General features: G+C 45.6%; 1 protein-coding gene across 1 annotated transcript; it reads right to left on the bottom strand.

The window, feature by feature from the left end:
* Positions 1 to 516: 516 nt before the first annotated feature.
* On the bottom strand, positions 517 to 16,131 carry LOC147088897 (putative G protein-coupled receptor 139). The gene is made up of 2 exons (XM_085977084.1): positions 15,985 to 16,131; positions 517 to 1,625 (listed from the first exon to the last, which is right to left on the bottom strand). The coding sequence occupies exons 1-2, from the start codon at positions 16,052 to 16,054 to the stop codon at positions 724 to 726; spliced, it is 972 nt and encodes a 323-aa protein (XP_085833210.1). The 5' UTR covers positions 16,055 to 16,131; the 3' UTR covers positions 517 to 723.
* Positions 16,132 to 16,482: the final 351 nt, after the last annotated feature.

Genomic DNA, 16,482 nt, shown 5'->3' on the forward strand with positions numbered 1-16,482 from the left:
CTGATTGCACTGATTGTCGGCTATGGGGGTGGGGGCAGGGACACATGCAGCCAGTGTTGGAACAGTGAATGACTGACTGCAGCATCAGAATTTTCGCGGTTAGATGCCCATGCATTATTTCGCAAAGTTGCGGTCAGCTTCAAAGGGGTAATAACAGCGAACGTTATTAGTTCGCCGTCATTACCCACCGCAAATTCCGGGCTTTATAAAGTTAACCATTGTAATGCGCACAGTATCCATGAGCTGAGCGGTAATTTACTCCTCATATACACCTCATGACGAATGTTAACTATGAAGAACTTGAATTTCAGCAGTTGGGCTGCAGGAGTCATTAAACTAGCCAGAGATGGTCTCTGTAAAGAGGAACTCGCGGTTTTGTGGACTGGTGTATGTTTTCCCAGCTACAATCCATTACATTGAGTCACAGTCAATCCGGCCAAAATCCATGAAAACAGACAGCAATGAAACGTAATAAACTGTTTCCAACAGGGATGTTCCATATCAGTTTAATTTTATTCTAAATGTGTGATTACAGTAAAGGATTCTCCACAAACGGCAGCTGATCCAAATTTACAAAACACACATTGCATCAAATTCAATTTCAATCAAACCAGCTCGGTTTGCCGTCAAAACAACACGATTACAGAGACTGGGTGGAGAGGGGCTGAGATAAGCTGTGAATCAAGATTGTGTCCTTCGTGTGAAAATCTTCCGTGTTCCTCGTTATTTTACAATCTTAGAAAGCACAGTGAAGGGATATTTCACCCCATTCTTCAGCTCCTCTCTGAACTTACTCTGGGTCACGGCATAAATAAAAGTGTTTGTGCAGCAACTCTGGAGCTGGAGCATATATCCAATTTCAAGTACAATGTTGAAGTTTAGAGAACCATCGAATATATTCAGCAAAGTAAATCTACAATACATCGTGGCCACCATGAGTACAGCCCATAGAAGGAGAAAATTCCCCGAGATCACAAACAGTACAGTAATTGATTTTCTCCTGTTTTTTGACTCTGGATCACTGGGACTCTCCCCACTGACCCGGTCCCGAAGTCGCTTGCGAATTCTGATGGTCAACAAAATGTGTCTGACAGTTAAAATATTGAGCATCAGAATCAGGATAAATGGTACACACGGGTTGAAAATATAATGTAGAAATTCAATTGCTGTCCATACTGGTGAAAACATAACGCTGTAGGGCATAGCACAGAACCAAGGTAGTCTCATAAGCAGATATCTGCCTGTAAACAAAAAGTACCAGAAAATGTTCTTCACACAGAACAACACAGTCATTGTTCCAATAACCACCGCCGCCGATTTCTCGGTGCAATATTTGTTTTTTAGCTTCTGGCAACATATAGCCACAAATCGATCAAAGGTGAAAGCGACGGTGAACCAGACAGAACAGTCTGTGGCTGCATAAAGTAGGACGGCGTGGATGTTACACACTTTAATATCGAACAGAAAGTCAAACGTTTTATAATAAACAATGGGGATGTGCCTCAGTATCAGATCGATGATAACGACCAGTAGATCCGCCGCTGCCATGGCCACCAGGTACCGAGTGACACATTTGGAGAGTCCACACTTTCCCCGAGACAGGGTCACAATCGTCACTAAGTTAACTGTAAGGAAGGGGGAAAATGGAAACTATACATCAGAATGGGAGCAGAAATATCAGTGCTGTGGATCAATGGATGTCATTTACTGAAAGCCCACAACATCCCGTGAAGGAATCCAACGTGACAGAACGTTATTATAGAGATAAGGCTTCAAGTCAACTATCAGTAATGATTTGAGAAGTCCAGGTCTGAGCAAATTGGTAAATAAACACGAAAAATAACACGGTTATGTTTATTCAGAGATGTCCAATAATAGAATATGGTCTCTGCTGATGAACAAAGAGTAAACGCCCTGACTGGTGCCAACAAAACCCGACAGTGCTGACAGAAGATCCCAGCATCGAATCTGGGCCTTGTCAGTTATAATTGGAATCAGTGACCCTGTGATATGCTGAGGTTGATCCCCTCTGTTTCCTGCTCCTGATCAGTGACTCTGGGATATGCTGAGGGTGTATCACCCCTTCGGTCCTGCTCCTGATCAGTGACTCTGGGATAGGCTGAGGGTGTAACCCCCTTTGGTCCTGCTCCTGATCAGTGACTCTGGGATAAGCTGAGGGTGTAAACCCCATTCAACCCTGCTGCTATAACAACAAAAAATGCTGGAAACACTCAGCAGGCCAGGCAGCATCAGAACTGATGAAGGGTCCCAGACCTGAAACGTAAACTCTGTTTCTCTCTCCACGGATGCTGCCTGGCCTGCTGAGTATTTCCAGCATTTTCTGTTGTTATTTCAGATTTCCAGCCTCTGCAGTATTATCCTCTAATATGGTGCAGCTGCTGATCAGTGATCCTGGGATTTGCTAAGTATGCACACTCCTGAGTCCTGATGCTGATCAGTGATCTGGGGTTTGCTGAGTATGCACACCCCTGATTCCTGATACTGACCAGTGACCCTGAGATTTGCTGAGTATGCACACCCCTGAGTCCTGATACTGACCAGTGACCCTGGGATTTGCTGAGTATGCACACCCCTGAGTCCTGATACTGACCAGTGACTCTGGGATTTGCTGAGTATGTACACCCCTGAGTCCAAACACTGACCAGTGACCCTGGAAATTGCAGAGTTTGCACACCCCTGAGTCCTGATGCTGATCAGTGACCCTGGGATTTGCTGAGTATGCACACCCATGAGTCCTGATGCTGATTAGTGACCCTGAGATTTGCTGAGTATGCACAATCCTGAGTCCTGATGCTGACCAGTGACCCTGGGATTTGCAGAGTATGCACACCCCTGAGTCCTGATGCTTTTTAGTGACCCTGGAATTTGCTGAGTATGCCCACCCCTGAGCCCTGATGGTGGTCAGCGACACTGGGATTTGCTGAGTATGCACACCCCTGAGTCCTGATGCTGACCAGTGTCCCTGGGATATTATGGGGTGTTCAGAACATATGAACATTGGAGCAGCAGTGTACCATTTAGCCTCTCGAGCCTGTTCCGCCATTTCATGAGATCATGTCTATCGGTATTCAAATTTGATTCATCTAAATCGGTTCCGTATCACTTAATGTCTAACCACCTTCCCTTGACATTCAACAGCATTATCATCGCCGAATCCCCCACAATCGACTTACTGGGGTCACCATTGACCAGATATTAAATGGACCTGCTCTTGTTGCCACATAAACACTGTGGCAACAAGAGTGGGTCAGGGACAAGGTATTCTGTGGCACGTGTCTCACATGCTGACTCCCAAAGCCTTTCCAGCATCTACAAGGCTCACGTGTGATGGAATACTCTCTACTTGCCTGGATGAGTTCAGCTCCAAGAACACTGAAAGAGCTCGACACCATTCAGGACAAAGTAACACGCTCGATTGGCACCCCATCCACCACCATAAACATTCACTCCCTCCACCACTGGCGCACCGTGGCTGCAGTGTGTACCGTCTACAAGATGCACTGCAGCAACTCGCCAAGGCTTCTTCGGCAGTAACTCACAAACCTGCGATCTCTTCCACCTAGAAGAGCAAGGACAGCAGCCGCCTGGGAATACCACGACCACCAAGTCCCCCTCCAAGTCACACACCATCCTGACTTAGCAGTGTATCGCTGATTCTTCATTGTAGCTGGGTCAAATGCCTGGAACTCTTTCCCTAACAGCAGTGTGGGAGTACCTTCTTCACCACCTTCTCAAGGGCAATGAGGGATGGGCAAAAATGCTGGCCTTGCCAGTGCAGACCACATCCCATAAATAAATAATAATTGCTCAGTTTTGCTGAATAACTTCCCAAAAACAGCTGTTAGACTATCCGGTCTATAATTTTCTGGTTTCTCTCTATTTCAGCTTTCCTAAATAACAATTACAGTTTTAATTTTGCAACCTAACTGGACAATTCCTAACTCGAGAGAGCTTCAAAATATTATGGCTAATGCATCTGCTATTTCCTCACTGGTTCCATTAAAACCACGGGGTGGAAACCATCTGGCCCTGGAGATTATCATACTTTCCTACCATTATATTTGCTAATACTGTTTTCTTGCTTACGTTATTTTTTGTGGGTTCCTGTCATTGATTCGTTAATAATTTCCCTGGAATGTCAGGTATATTATCATCTTCCTCAATTGTGAATGCTGACATAAGAACATAAGTATATAAGATGTAGGAGGAGGAGTAGGTCATTTGTCCCCTCGCGCCTGCTCCGTCATTCAATAAGATCATGGCGGCTCTGATCGTGGCCTCAAATCTACTTCCGTGTCCGCTCCCCATAACCCATGACTCAATTACTTTTCAAAAATCTGACTATCTCCACCTTAAATATATTAATCGACCCAGCCTCCACAGATCTTTGGGAGAGAGGATTTCAAAGATTCACGACCCTCTGAGAGAAGAAATCTTTCCTCATTTCCGATTTAAATGGGTGACCCCTTATTCTGAAATTATGCACCCTAGTTCTAGATTCTCCCACGAGGGGAAACATCCTTTCTGCATCTACCCTGTAAAGCCCCTTCAGAATCTTATGTTTCAATAAGACCCCCTCACATTCTGCTAAACACCAATGATTATTGACACAACCGTTCTTCATAAGACCACCACTCCATCTCCGGAATCAACCTCGTGAACCTTCTCTGAGCTGCCTCCAATTCAATTATATCCTTCCTTAAATAAGGAGACCAAAACTGTACTCCAGGTGCGGTCTCACCAACGTCCTGTACAGTTGTAACAGGACATCCCTGCTGTTATACTCCAGCCCCCTTACTTTCCATTTGCCTATCTAATTACTTGCTGTATCTGCATGCTAACGTTTTGTGTTTCATGTACAAGGAACTACAGATTCCTATGAACTGCAGCATTTTGTTATATTTTTTACTTTTCCTACCAAGTGTATAACCTCGCATTTTACCACGTTAAACTCCATCTGCAAGATTTTTGCCCACTCAATTAGCCTATCTATACCCATTTCGAGATTCTTTTCGTGCTCCACACAATTTGCTTTCCCACCTATCTTTGTATCATCAGCAAATTTGGCTAAATTACTCTAAATCCCTGCATCCAAGTCATTGATATAGATTGTAAATAGTTGAGGCCCCAGCACTGATCCCTGCGGCACCCACTAGTTACAGTTTGTCCACCTGAAAATGAACTATTTTTCCTGACTTTCTGCTTTCTGTTCATTAGCCAATCCTCTAGCCATTCTAGTACTCCCAACTGCTTCATCTCTTATCTTGTGTACTAACCTTCTATGTGCCATCTTTTCGAATGCCTTCTGTAAATCCAAATACATGACATCTACTGGTTCCCTTTTATCCACCCTGCTCGTTACATCCTCATAGAGCTCCAGCAAATTTGTCAAACATGATTTCCCTTTCAATAAACCATGTTGAATCTGCTTGACTATATTATGATTTTCTAAATGCCCTGCTACCACTTCCTTAATGATGGATGCCAGCATTTTCCCAATGACAGTTGTTAGGCTAACTGTTCGATAGTTGCCGGCATTCTGTCTCCCTCCATTCTTAAATAGCGGCGTTACATGTGCGGTTTTCCAGTCCCCTGGGACCTCTCCAGAATCCAGCGAATTTTGGTAGATTACAACAAATGCATCTACTATCTCTGCAGCCACCCATTTAAAGACTCTAGGATGCAGGCCAGCTGGTCCAGGGGATTTGTCCACGTTTAGTCCCATTAGTTTCTCTAGTACATTCTCTCTAGTGTTAGTGATTGTTTTAAGTTCCATCCCACCCGAATAGCCCCTTGATTATCCATTATTGGGATGCTTTTAGTTTCTTCTACCGTGAAGGCCGATGCAAAATATTTGTTCAATGTCTCCGGCATTTCTGTGTTTCCAATTTTATTAGCTCCCCAGCCTCATCCTTTAGGGGATTAACTTTTACTTTAGCTATTCTCTTCCTTTTTGTATACATGTAGAAATGCTTACTGTCTGTTTCCACATTTCCTGCTAGCTTACTCTCATAAGCTACCTTTTCTCTCTATCGTCTTTTTAGTTACCCTTTGCTGGTTTAAAAATTTCCCAATTCTCTGACCTTTCACTATTCTTCGCATCATTGTATGTTTTGTTTTCAATTTGATACCATCCTTTATTTCCTTAGTTAGCCACGGATGGTTCCTCCTTCTCTTAGAGTCTTTCTTTCTCACTGGAATATATTTTTGCTGAGAGTAATGACATATCTCCTTAAATGTTTGCCACTGCTTTTCTACAGTCTTTCCCTGCAATAAATGTTCCCAGTTCAATTTAACCAAGTCTGCCTTCATACCTTTCCAATTACCTTTGCTTAAGTTCAGGACACTAGTTTGAGATCTAGCTTTCTCACCCTCAATCTGAATTTGAAATTCTACCATGCTATGTTCACTCTTCCCAAGTGGATCCTTTACTTCGAGATCATTAATTAATCCAGCCTCCTTACAAATGGTCAGATATCAAATAGTCTTCTCCCTGGTTGTGTTCACGGCTCATTGTTCCAAGAAACCATCCTGTATACACTCTAAGAACTCTTTCTCAATCTCTCTTTGCCAATTTGCTTTGTCCAGTCAATATGAAGATTAAAATCTCCCATGATTATAGCCATAACTTTCTTACAAGCATCAAATATTTCTTAAATTATATGCTGTCCTACTGTGTGGCTGTTGTTTGTAGGCCTGTAGACCACTCCGCCAAGTGACTTCTTGCCTTTAGTATTTCTTATCTCCACCCCAACTGATTCTAGGTCTTGATCTTTTAGGCCAATATCATTTCTCATTACGGCACTGATCTGATCCCTTATTAACAGAGCTACACCACCTCCTTTTGCTTTCTGCCTAGCCCTACGAAATTGCAAATACCCCATAATATTTAGTTTCCAGTCTTGGTCATCTTGCAACCACGTCTCTCCAATGGCTATCAGATCAAACCCATTTATTTCTATTTGTGCTGTCAACTCATCTATCTTGTTACGAATGCTACGTGCGTTCAGATATGGGGATTTAATATTGTCTTTTTAACCATTCCTCCCTACACTGACGCCTTTTTCTGATGCACTCTTATGTGTATAGGCTCTGTTCCAATGTAATTCGTCAACAAGTCTCGTATTTCCTTATTTTCATTTGCAATATTACCAGTATCTGTTTTTAAAGAGGCCACATTACTCCTTACTCCGTTTATCCGTACATAATTTTAAAACATTTTGTGTTACATTTTCATATCCATCGCAATTTTCTTTTCATATTCCCTCTTTACAGCTCCTACTGTCTTTTTTGTCTTCCATTGCTCTCCTTTATATCTTTGACAATCCCACGATTTACACTATTATTATCACTTTTTAAAGTTCTTGACATTCTCTTTATGTTATCTCTCACATTTTCTGTTGCACATTGTCCACATGAGTCCTGTTCCTGATCAGTGACCCTGGAATTTGGTGCGAATAATTGCCTGAGTCGTGCTCCTGATCAATGAATATTGATATTGAAGGGGATTATCCCCTGGCTGCTACTCCTGATCATTGACCTGGGGAAAGGTTTGCCTATTTGCGTTGATGCTGTTCCTGATCAGTGATCTGGGTATGGTGGGGGTAATCTCTAATGTGCTGCTCCTGATCACTGCCTCTGGAATATGTTGGGGGTATTCCCCCGGGTGCTGCTCCTGATCAGTGACCCTGGGATATGGTTGGGTTAATCCACTGGGAGCTGCTCCTGAGCAGTGTACCTGGGATATGGTGTGGGTAATCCCCTGAGTGCACATCCTGATCAGTGACCTTGGGGTGTGGTGGGGATAATCCCCTGGGTGTTGCTCCTGACCAGTGACCCAGGGATATGGTGTGGGTAATCACCTGGGTGCTACTCCTGACCAGTGACCCTGGGATATGGTGGAGTAATCCCCTGGGTGCTGCTCCTGATCAGTGACCCAGGGATATGGTTTGGGTAATCCCCTGGGTGCTACTCCTGACCAGTGACCTAGGGATATGGTGGGGGTAATCCCCTGGGTGCTACTCCTGACCAGTGACCCAGGGATATGGTGTGGGTAATCCCCTGGGTGCTACTCCTGATCAGTGACCCAGGGATATGGTGTGGGTAATCCCCTGGGTGCTACTCCTGACCAGTGACCCAGGGATATGGTGGGGGTAATCCCCTGGATGCTACTCCTGACCAGTGACCCAGGGATATGGTGGGGGTAATCCCCTGGGTGCTGCTCCTAACCAGTGACCCAGGGATATGGTGTGGGTAATCTCCTGGGTGCTGCTCCTGACCAGTGACCCAGGGATATGGTGTGGGTAATCCCCTGGGTGCTGCTCCTGATCAGTGACCCTGGAATATGGTGGGGGTAATCCCCTGGGAGCTGCTCCTGACCAGTGATCCTGGGATATGGTGTGGGTAATCCCCTGGGTGCTGCTCCTGACCAGAGACCCTGGGATATGGTGAGGGTAATCCCCTGGGAGCTGCTTCTGATCAGTGACCCTGGGATATGGTGGGGGTAATCCCCTGGGTGTTGCTCCTGACCAGTGACCCTGGGATATGGTGGGGGTAATCCCCTGGGAGCTGCTCCTGATCAGTGACACTGGGATATGGTGTGGGTAATCCCCTGGGTGCTGCTCCTGATCAGTGCCCTGGGATATGGTTGCGGTAATCCCCTGGGTTCTCCTCCTGATCAGTGGCTCTGGGATATGGTGGGGGTAACCCCCTGGGTGCTGCTCCTGATCAGTGACCCTGGGATATGGTTGCGGTAATCCCCTGGGTTCTGCTCCTGATCAGTGACTCTGGGATATGGTGGGGGTAACCTCCTGGGTGCTGCTCCTGATCAGTGACCCTGGGATATGGTTGCTGTATTCCCACGTGTGCTGCTCCTGATCAGTGACCCTGGGATATGGTGGGGGTAAACCCCTGGGTGCTGCTGCTGATCAGTGACCCTGGGATATGGTGGGGGTATTCCCCCGGGTACTGCTCCTCATCAGTGAACCTGGGATATGGTGGGGGTAATCCCCTGGGTGCTGCTCCTGATCAGTGACCCTCGAATATGGTGGGGGTAATCCCCTGGGAGCTGCTCCTGACCGGTGACCCTGGGATATGGTGTGGGTAATCCCCTGGGTGCTACTCCTGACCAGTGACCCAGGGATATGGTGTGGCTAATCCCCTGGGTGCTGCTCCTGATCAGTGTACCTGGGATATGGTGTGGGTAATCCCCTGGGTGCTGCTCCTGATCAGTGTACCTGGGATATGGTGTGGGTAATCCCCTGGGTGCTGCTCCTGATCAGTGACCCTGGGATATGGTGGGGGTAATCCCCTGGGTGCTGCTCCTGATCAGTGACCCTGGGATATGGTGGGGTTAACCCCCTGGGTGCTGCTTCTGACCAGTGACCTGGGATATGCTGGGGTAATCCCCTGGGTGCTGCTCCTGATCTGTGACCCTGGGATATGGTGGGGTAATCCCCTGGGTGCTGCTCCTGATCAGTGACCCTGGGATATGGTGGCGGTAATCCCCTGTGAGCTGCTCCTGATCTGTGACCCTGGGATAGGGTGGGGGTAATCCCCTGGGTGCTACTCCTGACCGGTGACCCTGGGATATGGTGTGGGTAATCCCCTGGGTGCTACTCCTGACCAGTGACCCTGGGATATGGTGTGGCTAATCCCCTGGGTGCCGCTCCTGATCAGTGTACCTGGGATATGGTGTGGGTAATCCCCTGGGTGCTGCTCCTGATCAGTGACCCTGGGATATGGTGGGGGTAACCCCCTGGGTGCTGCTTCTGACCAGTGACCTGGGATATGGTGGGGTAATCCCCTGGGTGCTGCTCCTGATCTGTGACCCTGGGATATGGTGGGGTAATCCCCTGGGTGCTGCTCCTGATCAGTGACCCTGGATATGGTGGCGGTAATCCCCTATGTGCTGCTCCTGATCTGTGACCCTGGGATATGGTGGGGGTAATCCCCTGGGTGCTGCTCCTGATCAGTGACCCTGGGATATGGTGGGGGTAATCCACTGGGTGCTGCTCCTGATCAGTGAGCCTGGGATATGGTGGGGGCAATCCCCAGGGCGGCTCTCCTGCTCAGTGACGCTGGGATATGGTTGGTAATCCCCGGGGTGCTGCTCCTGTTCACTGTGCAATGCCTTCTGCTGGAAAGTGCCTGCTTGGATGTTTGCCGAGCAACAGGATTGTTCAGCCATTTTAGGTGCCCTGGCAGAATGGCCTTTTACACCTGCTGACTTGCCTCACATTTTATTAACGATAATTTCAGAGTGGTCCCTGGTACCGAAACCAAGCAAGGACCTGTAGAAACCCGAAGTTTACACTAACTCGGCGAGTGGAAATGGGGCGGGTTCGGGTCGGACAACTGTTTCACTCACCGTCCAATTGTCCGGAACATTGAATTCAATGAAGAGCAAAATCTGGCGGACTGTAAAACGGGTGTCCATCCTGAACGCGCCCTGTTCCCGCCGGGCGGGTTTGGTTCAAACTTTAGCTGAAATTATTTGCAGAGGCAGAGTACAAGAGTGAATTAAAAACATCAATGAGATCTTTCAAAATAAACATCAGCAGTGAGATAGGTCGGAACAGGAGACAGCGAAAATCACACTCAGCGGATCTACTTCTAACTAAAGAGGATTCTGTAGAGGAATCAGAGGAAGGCACCAGACCATGAGGAGAGAGTGGGTCTGGGGATTCGCTTTTGGAATATCTCAGCAAACAGCTGAGACCGAGAGAAGGCTCATCAGCTCTTTCTGGGCAGGAAACATCTGGGGTGTGAAACGGCAGTGGAAAAATGGACCAAAGGAGAATATTCTTAAATCAACTGTGGCACATGATGTAACTAACGATATGATCTGCCACCTTGTGTTTGAGAAAATATCTGAATGGAAGTGGAACAATGTTAATCTGGCGCTGTCCACATATAAGTGAGAACTGAATAGGTTAAAATTGATCGAGGGATTAAAAAGCGATAAACTGATAAAGGAATCTATTCTGCACATTACTCCACTTACAGTCAATTGGAATTACAACCAATTGGAATGGTTTATCGCCAGTTGCAACACTGTATCATTAATTTTACCCAGCAGATGTAAAAAATATCCTTAAAGACATGAACTTCTTTCTGACTTGATTTGCTTCTGTCTTCACTGTCTAACAATTAAGCACCGCCTGTCCGGATCACACACAACTAATCGGTTCGGGGAACAGACCCCTCACCAATAATAGAACCCGCCCGATCCACCTTCCTTTAAAATCAATGGAAGGACCATGGCTGGTTCTGAAAATCCGTCTCGCCCTCTTTTTATCCCACCGGCCTCCTCATTCGCTGTTTAACTCCCAGATGGTAAAGAGTAAAATCTACTCCCAGACTCAGAGCAGACAGCAGACTGTAAGATATTCATAGAAACATGGAAACATAGAAGATAGGAGCAGGAGTAGGCCATTCGGCCCCTCGAGCCTGCTCCGCCATTTAATGAGATCATGGCTGATCATCCAAATTCAGAACCCGGTCCCTGCTTTCTCCAAATATCTCTTGATCCCTTTAGCCTTAAGAAATATATCCAACTCCTTCTTGAAAATATTTAATGAATTGGCCTCAACTGCCTTCTGTGGTAGAGAATTCCACAGTTGTGCCACTCTCTGGGTGAAGAAATTCCTCCTCATCTCTGTCCTAAATGGCTTATCCCTTATCGTTAGTCTGTGACCCCCTGGTTCTGGACTCCCCCACCATCGGGAACATCCATCCTGCATCTAGTCTGTCTAGTCCTATTAGAATTTTATAAGTTTCAATGGGATCCCCTCTTATTCTTCCAAACTCCAGCGAGTATAAGCCCAATCGACCCAATCTCTCCTTTAACGTCATTCCTGCCATCCCAGGTATCAGCCTGGTGAATCTTCGCTGCACTCCTTCCATGGCAAGAACTTCCTTCCTCAGATAAGGCGACCAAAACTGCACACAATACTCAAGGTGTGGTCTCACCAAGGCCGTGTACAACTGCAGCAAGACATCCTTGTTCCTGTACTCGAATCCTCTCGCTACGAAGGCCAACATACCATTTGACTTCTTAACTGCCCGCTTCACCTGCACGCTTAGCTTCAGCGACTGGTGCACAAGGACACCCAGGTCTCGTTGCACTTCCCCTTCTCCCAATCTATTGCCGTTCAGATAATAATCTGCCTTCCTGTTTTTGACACCAAAGTGGATATCCTCGAATTTATCCACATTATCCTGCATCTGCCATATATCTGATCAATCACCGAACGTGTCCAAATTATACTGCAGTTTCTCAGCATCCTCTTCACAGCACACACGCCCACCCAGCTTTGTGACTTCTGTAAACTTGGAGATATTACATCTAGTTCCCTCGTCTAGATCATTAATATATATTGTGAATAGCTGGGGTACTAGCACCGATCCCTGCGGTACCCCATTAGTCATGCCTGCCACTCGAAAAAAGACTCGCTTATTCCAACTCATTCCTTCCTGTCTGCCAACCAGTTCTCTATCCAAGTAAGTACCTCGCCCCTAATCCCATGTGCTTTAACTTTACACGCTAATCTCTTATGCGGGACCTTATCGAAAGCCTTCTGAAAGTCCAAATACACCACATCCACTGGTTCTCCCTTATCTATTCTACCAGTTACTTCCTCAAAACATTCCTGTGCATTAGTCAAGCACGATTTACCTTTTGTAAATCCATGTTGACTTTGTCCATTACTGTCACTGTTTTCCAAATGCTCTGCTGTTACATCTTTTACAATGGACTCCTGGATTTTCCCCACTACCGATGTCAGGCTTACCAGTCTATAAATCCCTGTTTTCTCTCTACCACCTTTTTTGAATACTGAGGTAAGATTAGCTACCCTCCAATCCATGGGAACTGTTCCAGATTCAATTGAATTTCGGAAGATGACCAGCAATGCATCTACTGTTTCTAGGGCCACTTCCTTAAGTACCCTTGGATGTAGATTATCAGGCCCTGGGGATTTATCGGCCTTCAATCCCATCAATTTCCTTAACACCATTTCCCTACAAATACTGATTTCATTCAGTTGCTCCCTCTCATTAGACCCTATGTTCCCCGACATCTCTGGGAGGTTACATGTGTCCTCCTTTGTGAAGACAGAACCAAAGTATGTATTTAATTGGTCATCCATTTCTTTGTTCCCCATTATAAATTCCCCTGATTCTGACTGCAAGGTGCCTACGTTTGACTTCACCAATCTCTTTCTCTTCACATATCTATAGAAGCTTTTACAATCAGTTTTTATGTTCCCTGCAAGCTTACTCTCATATTCAATTTCCCCCCTCGTAATTAATCCCTCTGTCCTCATTTGCTGAATACTAAACTGATCCCAAACTTCAGATTTGCTGCTTTTTCTGGCCAATTTATATGTCCTCTCGTTGGATCTTATGCTATCCCTAATTTCCCTTGTTAGCCACAGTTGAGTCACCTTTTTTGTTTTATTTTTATGCCAAAAATGATGAACAAATTCTGAAGTTCATCCATGCGATATTTAAATATTTGCCATTGCCTATCCAGAGTCAACCTCTTTAGTAACACTCCCCAATCATTGTACCCATCTTGCGCCTCATACCAACGTAGTTTCCTTTATATAAATTCAGGACCCTAGTCTCTGAGTCAACTACTTCACTCTCCATCTTAATGAAGAATTCTATCATATTATGATCGCTGTGCTCCAAGGGGCCTCGCACAACAAGATTGCTAATTAATCCTTTCTCATTACATAATACCCAGTCAAAGATGACCTGATCTCTAGTTGGTTCCTCGACATATTGGTCCAGGAAACCATCCCGTATACACTCTAGGAATTCCTCCTCCACAGTATTGTTACTGATTTGGTTAGCCCAATCAAAATGTAGATTAAAGTCACCCATGATAACTGCTGTGCCCTTATTGCATGCATCTCTGATTTCCCTTTTAATGCCATCCCCATTCTCAGCATTACTGTTTGGGGGTCTGTATACAAGTCCCACTAACGTTTTCTGCCCCTTGGTATTTCTCAGCTCTACCCATACAGATTCCACATTAGCAGAGCTAATATCCTTCCTTACTATTGTGTTAACCTACTCTTTAATCAGCAATGCTACCCCACCTCCTTTTCCTTTTTGAATGTCTTTCCTGTATACTGAATTCCCTTGGATGTTGAGTTCCCAGCCTTGGTCACGCTGGAGCAATGTTTCCATAATCCCAATCATATCCTATCCATTTATATCTATTTGAGCAGCTAATTCATGCACCTTATTACGAATGCTCCTCGCATTAAGACACAAAGCATTCAGGCTTGTTTTATTAACACTTTTAGACCTTTTAGAACTATTATTTACTGTGCTCATGTTTGATTTAAACCCTTGACTTCTCTGCCTGCCACTTTTGCTTTGCTCCTTCCTGACTATTGCTTCGATTCCTGTTTCCCATTCCTCTGTCTCACTGCACATGTTCCCAAACACCTGCCATTTTAGTTTAAACCCTCCCCAACAGCACTAGCAAACACTCCCCCTAGGCCATCGGGCCCGGTCCTGCCCAGGTGCAAACCGTCCGGTTTGTACTGGACCCACCTCCCCCTAGAACCGGTTCCAATGTACCAGGAATTTGAATTCCTCCCCCTTGCATGATTCTTCTGGCCATGTATTCAGCTGAAGCATCCTTCTATTTTTACTCTGACTAGCACGTGGCACTGGTAGCAATCCTGAGATTCTACGTTTGAGGTCCTTTTTTTAAAAATTTACCTCCTAACTCCCTATTTTCAGCTTTTAGGACCTCGTCCCGGTTTTTACCAATATCGTCGGTACCTATATGCACCACGATAACTGGCGGCTCGCCCTCAACCTCCAGAATGATCTGCCACCACACCGAGACAGCCTTGACCCTTGCACCAGGGAGGAAACACACCATCCTGGAGTCTCATTTGCGGCCACAGAAACGCCTAGCTACTCCCCTTACAATAGAATCCCCTATTGCTATAGCTCTCCCACTATTTTTCCTTCTGCCTTGTGCAACAGAATGACCCACGGTGCCAAGAAGTTGGTTGCTGCTGCCTTCCTCTGATAAGCCATCCTCCTCAACAATATCCAAAGCGGTATATCTGTTTGAGAGGGGGATGATCTCAGGGGACCCCTGCACTACCTGCCTGCGCCTACTACTCTGCCTGATGGTCACCCATTCTCTTTCTGCCTGTGCTGCCTTTACCTGCGGTGTGACCAACTCATTAAACATGATATTCACGACATCCTCAGCATCGCAAATGCTCCAGTATGTATCCATTCGCAGCTCCAGCGATGCAATGCGGTCTGCCAGTAGCTGCAGCTGGAAACACTTCCCACACACATGGTCGTCAGGGACACAGGAATTTTCCCTGATTCCCAAATAGTTTAGGAGGAACATACCACGACACCAAGCTGTCCTGCCATGAATTACCCTTCAATTAATTTAAAGTAATTTAAATCAATCAATACCACCTATTACACTACAATTAAACGATACACTCAAGGGCCCTTGGTTACTAACACTAGAAACTATAAACACCAAAAAATGAAGACCTTCTAAACTTTATAAACCATGAAGCTTAACTGTCAATCTATAGAGTATAAATACTCCCTGGCCATACTCACCCAATCAGCTGCTCCCTCCTGGCCACGTCACGTTTTGGATCATGACGTGGCTCCAGAACGCCGCTGGAATGATTCATTCAATAAATCACCCAGTAACACTGCCAAGGAACAATATACTTTCAATCACACAGCAAGAGGAGTAAACAGAATACAATGAATTGTTGGATATGGAGACTTGCATAATGAGCACAGTGTTTACAGATAAATATCGTTTACTGCATGAAATAGGGACAGGGACACTTACAAGGAACACCAACAGCAACTGGGATTTGACAGTTCCAGACAGGAATACAATAAAAATGATTACAGGATTAATACTACGAGATAGAGACTTACCAGGGACACCAATAACAGCAAGGGTGGGATAATAAATCTTCTGCACACGTAGAGTTGCAGCCATTGCCATATTTTCTCATGGAGGTCTCCGATCCTTTCTTCAAACTTCTGCAGAGTGCTGATCCTGGGTTCTTCTGTAGACCAAGCTCCGAGAGACACTCTGGGTTAACACACTGAGCGAAGGCCCTTATATAAGGCGGGAGAAATCTCCACTGACATGATTAGGGCGCAAGGAGACTGACATTATTTACAGTGACTAAACAAACATATTCAGTTAATCTCTTTCACAGAACGTGTTGCAATATCATAAATTATATTTAACCCGATATTGCACAGATGTAATTTGAATCTCCCCAAAGCTCAGGATTAAACACGCTCTGTGCAATCGCCAGTATGACCATATTGGGTGAAGCAAGAACAGGATTATTTACAGGTTTCTGATGATCTCTGTGATAATGACGTTCTGTAATTTCAGAGAATTTCTATCCAGTTCTCAGT

Source organism: Somniosus microcephalus, unplaced genomic scaffold (assembly GCF_052327205.1).
Source record: "Somniosus microcephalus isolate GS21.2 unplaced genomic scaffold, FLI_Smic_1.0 unresolved_chr4, whole genome shotgun sequence".
In the NCBI taxonomy this organism is placed as follows: domain Eukaryota; kingdom Metazoa; phylum Chordata; class Chondrichthyes; order Squaliformes; family Somniosidae; genus Somniosus; species Somniosus microcephalus.

What these genes read in the sequence shown, in the direction of transcription:
- LOC147088897 (XM_085977084.1), bottom strand. Translation starts at nt 16,054, where the DNA reads ATGGCAATGGCTGCAACTCTACGTGTGCAGAAGATTTATTATCCCACC. An exon ending in TGCTGTTATTGGTGTCCCTG is followed by an intron (nt 1,626 to 15,984) that starts GTAAGTCTCTAT and finishes CCTTCCTTACAG; the next exon opens with TTAACTTAGTGACGATTGTG.